The sequence below is a fragment of the Triticum urartu genome, unplaced genomic scaffold (genome assembly GCF_003073215.2).
Source record: "Triticum urartu cultivar G1812 unplaced genomic scaffold, Tu2.1 TuUngrouped_contig_5054, whole genome shotgun sequence".
Taxonomy (NCBI): Eukaryota; Viridiplantae; Streptophyta; class Magnoliopsida; order Poales; family Poaceae; genus Triticum; species Triticum urartu.
In genome coordinates, this window is record NW_024115695.1 from 1 (window position 1) to 4,453 (window position 4,453).

General features: G+C 57.1%; 1 protein-coding gene across 1 annotated transcript; it reads right to left on the reverse strand.

Moving 5' to 3' along the window:
- Nucleotides 1-65: 65 nt before the first annotated feature.
- On the reverse strand, nucleotides 66-4,186 carry LOC125528709 (UDP-glycosyltransferase 92A1-like; the record flags this gene model as incomplete). The annotated part of the gene is made up of 5 exons (XM_048693143.1): nucleotides 2,788-4,186; nucleotides 1,961-2,141; nucleotides 1,533-1,542; nucleotides 1,175-1,267; nucleotides 66-540 (listed from the first exon to the last, which is right to left on the reverse strand). Coding segments are annotated over exons 1-5 (2,158 nt in total), but the record flags the coding sequence as incomplete, so codon positions are not given.
- Nucleotides 4,187-4,453: the final 267 nt, after the last annotated feature.

Sequence of the window (4,453 nt, forward strand, 5' to 3'; positions counted from 1 at the left end):
GCGCCTGTGCGTGTGGCCCCCGCCCCCGCCGCCGGGACGCCCGCCGCTAGGGTTTTGGCCGCCACCGCCAGGATAGCCCCCGCCGCGGCCGCCGTTCTTCTGGTTTCGGTAGCCGCCTTTGCCACCACCTGAGCGACCTCTGGAGACCGTGTTTGCCGATGACTTGAAGCCACCGGCGCCGTTGAACATCTCAACGCGCTGATCGAAGTTGGCTACCATCGAGAAGAGCGCGTCGACGGTGATGGGCTCGGTGCGGACGTCGAGTGCAGAGATGATCGGTTGATACTCCATGTCAAGCCCGGCGACGATGAAGGAGATGAGCTCTCCCTCCCCAAGCGGTTTGCCCGCCGCCGCAAGCTCGTCAGAGAGGGCGCGCATCTGCCCGAAGTAGGTGGAGGCGGATTGAGATCCTTTCTGGGCATTGGTGAGGGCGGATCTGATGTTGTTCACGCGAGACAAGGAAACTGCAGAGAACATATTTGCTAATGCCGTCCAGATCGCATGAGATGATTCAAGCGAGGCCACTTGAACAAGCACCTCCTTGGACAGATTACGAAGTAGATATGCCACGATTTGTTGATCTTGGACTAATCAGGTATTATGGGCAGGATTGGGAACTACCTGCTCCTTACCATCTTTATCTTTGCTAGTGATTGTTTTGGGAGGCTCCTCTATGGTTTGATCTATGTAGCCAAACAAGCCAGCGCCCAGTATCTGGGATCGCGCTTGGGCTCGCCAGAGAACGTAATTCGTCCGGCTGAGGGGTTCTGATGTGTTGTAGTTGAGGCCGGAGGAGGTGATTGCGGTGGAGGAAGACATGGCTGCGGCGTGGTGGATTGAAGTTGGAGAGGATGGAGAAAGATGAGCTAGATGCTATGGAAGAGGCCTGCTCTGTATACCATGTGGAAATTGTAGAAGCGTCTCAACTCCCGTAACATGGGAGCCCGCATGATATATATTGATTGAGGCGAGGCCGGCTCTCGTAGAGGCATACAAGATTAGGTTGTTCAACAACCGGAGAGATACATGGAGAGATAGAGGAGAATAAAGATAAAATGATAACCATGCTAACAACCAGAAAATATATCTCCTAACTACTCTAGGGCGTGGAGCCGCACCAGCCAACACATATGTTTAACAGTCCTCAGTTGTGAACCTGCGCTGGCTAAAGTACCTCACCAAACACCGATTCCTTGAGCACACGGACGTCATCCAAGAACATCGGCCTCATGCCCGGCGTTGATGGTTTTATCTGGCAGTGCGTACCCTTGGACACAAAGAACACACTGATCGCATGTCAAGAAATTTTGGGGAGTAGACTTTGTGCTCGGTTGCTGCAAGAGCACACAACAGATGTGCTGGCTTTGGAAAAAAGAATTCCAACATCCATTTTGGGACAGATGTTATTGTGTCGAGTTTGAGTCTCCAAATTTAAGGCCAAAATATCTATCATTTTATATTTATTTTTTATATGCAAGGCAGGAACTCCACCGATTTCATCAAGATAGAAAAAATACAGAGGGGAAACTGACCAAAAACCATCTAACAAAATGCAAAAAAAAAAGAAAGAGAAAAGAAAAACTGATGAAGCCAACCCAAATAAACCGCCACCACCTGTGGTGATCTCCTCCTAGAATGATCCTAAACGAGATCTTTTGAGATGCCTTCAAGAAGGTAACGGTGCTTGTGAACGCCACCATCACAGGTATATCCAATCGATCAAAAAGCTTTCGCCCAGGCTAGCGCATGATCACCCCGCCGAAACCCGGAATAGGTTCAGCCAATCCTACAACCTCCAATGCCACATCCCCTCCATGCGGTCATCTCCAATGGAAAGAAGTACTCTTTGACAATGTCTCAAGGAGGACGCCCATGAGTGCCAACATCACCGACAACGGCCCCCGTCGAACCTTACGTGTCACTATCTCTGACCCTGGGGAGGAGCCAGGACACAGCGAACCTTACGAGATTGAGCCGCGGCTCGACTTCCATGGAGGGGAGCCAGAAGAAAAGGAAAGGAATGGCGCCCACATCACCATGGTGGACTGCTTGCATTGACACCAACACCACCTTCACTATTGCAGCAAGGGCTTCGGAAGCCATAACGCCGCACACCACGCCAGCACCACCGCCGCGCCAAGCTGTTGCCAGACAAATCAAGCACAGCCACTGCAAATCCGCCTGGAGAAGAATGCCACGTAGCATGGTCGCTGCCCTGGCCACCACCCCACCGTCCACACGGCCTAGAGCGGTCAATGTCGCCGCTAGATCGCCGCACCACACGTCGACGGCCTTAGCCCATTGGATCCGAGCGTGAGGCCCCGGAGCCACCACCCTACAGCACAGTCGCACCTTCACCACGAAGGGAAGAGAGCGAGAGGGGAGAATGGCGTTTGCTGCGCCTCAATTCACAGTCGGCCGACCCTAACGGGTGCATCTGAACGAGCCAGTTAACGGCCGTCAGCCCCCTGCCGTCACGGTTTTGCCGTGTCAGCCCTTCGCCACGTCACATGAGTTCAGTGTTTTTTGTTGCTGATTAACGTTGCGTTCAATGCATTTTACGATGAGCACACAAAATGATGATATATATTTTACTAATCACAACATAGTTGTGGTGATTTTACGGATTTAACTCAACTCACTGGTGCAGCCATTTTATACTCAGTTGCCATGTCCCGAATTACGAATCTAAGCTCACACGAAAAAACTCATGATCGAATGCAGCCGATCGGACCGGCCGTGGCGTCTACTACGATCCCATTTAGCTTCTAGAGCACGAAGACATACACGCCATCGCGTCCAAGAACCTCCGCGTCACTCCCAGCGACGACTCCTCGCCGTCGCCGTGCCTAGCAGCGTCGATCACCTCCTCCATCTCTGCGGCCTTCCGGCTCATCGCGGCGCGCACTCCAGACGTCTCGCTGAGCACCCTCTCCACCGCCTCCGCCACCTCGTCCCTCGTCACGGCCGCCGCGGCGCCGCGCGCCAGCTCGACGCACACCCCCATCTCCTCCGCTAGCAACTTGGCGTTGTAGAACTGCTCCGCCGAGAGCGGCCAACCGACCATCGGCACGCCGCAGGCGAGGCTCTCCTGCGCCGAGTTCCACCCGCAGTGTGTCAGGAAGCCGCCCGTGGCTGAGTGCGCCAGAATCTCCACCTGCGGTGCCCAGCACTGAACCACCAGCCCGCGCCCTGCCGCCTCCATCCTCTCCGCGAACCCGTCCGGAAGGCCCAATGGCGGTGACTCGCTGCCGTTCACGTCGGCGGCGGGCTGGACCACCCACACGAACTTGTGCCCGCACTTCTCGAGCCCCATTGCCAGCTCCGTCGCCTGCGACGCGGAGATCGTGTACAGCGACCCGAACGACACGTGCAGCACCGAGCCTGGCGGTTGCTTGTCGAGCCACGCCAAGATGGGGCTACTCGTCATCGTCTCCGGGGACGACGAACTTGCCGCCCGAAGCAGCGGCCCGACCGGGAATATCGGGACATTGTTGAGCCATTGCCGCAGCATGCTTAATCCCTTGGGCTCCAGCTTCTCAGCGGTGTTGACGAGCAGCGCGTCGGCGCGGGAGAAGGCGGCGATCTGCCTGCGGATGAAGGTGGACCACGCGTCGCCGCCGTCGGCCGCCGCGAGGTGATCCGTGAGCTGCGAACGGTGGACGCGGATGTCCGGGAAGCTCGGCAGCCGGAAGCACTCATCGACGTCGGGGACAAGCGGGACGCTGTTCCAGAGCGAGAAGTAGAGCGCCGAGCCGTAGCCACCGGTGGTGAGCAGGACGGAGTGCGTGACGCCGTGGTCGCCACGGGCTACGTCCGCCGTCCAGGCCAGGAACATGTCCGCCACGACGTGCACGTCAGCGAGGGGGTCGGAGCATCTGAGGTCGACGATGAACTGGTGGAACGCCGGGCGGAGCGACTCGGAGGCGAGGAAGTGGTCGATGAGCTGCTGAGAAGCGTCGGCGGGGTGGAAGGGGAGGGCGTGGACGGAGATGCCTTCGTCGTCGAGGTTGGCGCGGACGGAGTCGGCCGTGCCGGAGGTGGCGACGACGGTGACCCGGGCGTCGGGGCGGCAGCGGCGCACAAGGGCGGCGAGGCAGCGGAACGGCGAGAGGTGGCCCTGCGCCATGAAGGGGAACAGCACGACATGATCGGCGCGTCGGTGGCGATCGGTTTCAGCTGCCATGGCGATCGAACCGGTGGTGGCGACGTGAGGTGCCGGCGATCGAATTGATCTGGTCAAGGGTAGTTCGCGAGTGCAACGCCTCGTGGGTTGGTTCGGTTTGGATGAGAGGATCAGAAGAGGGTTAACATGCAACTCGGGTGCGCCGAGTCCGAAGCTGTTCATGATTCGGAGAATACACTACAGGAAAACGTACTCGGCTTATAGTCGATTAAGCAGAGTACAGATAGAAGAAAAATAGGCAAACAGAAACACTCGGCTTACTTGAAA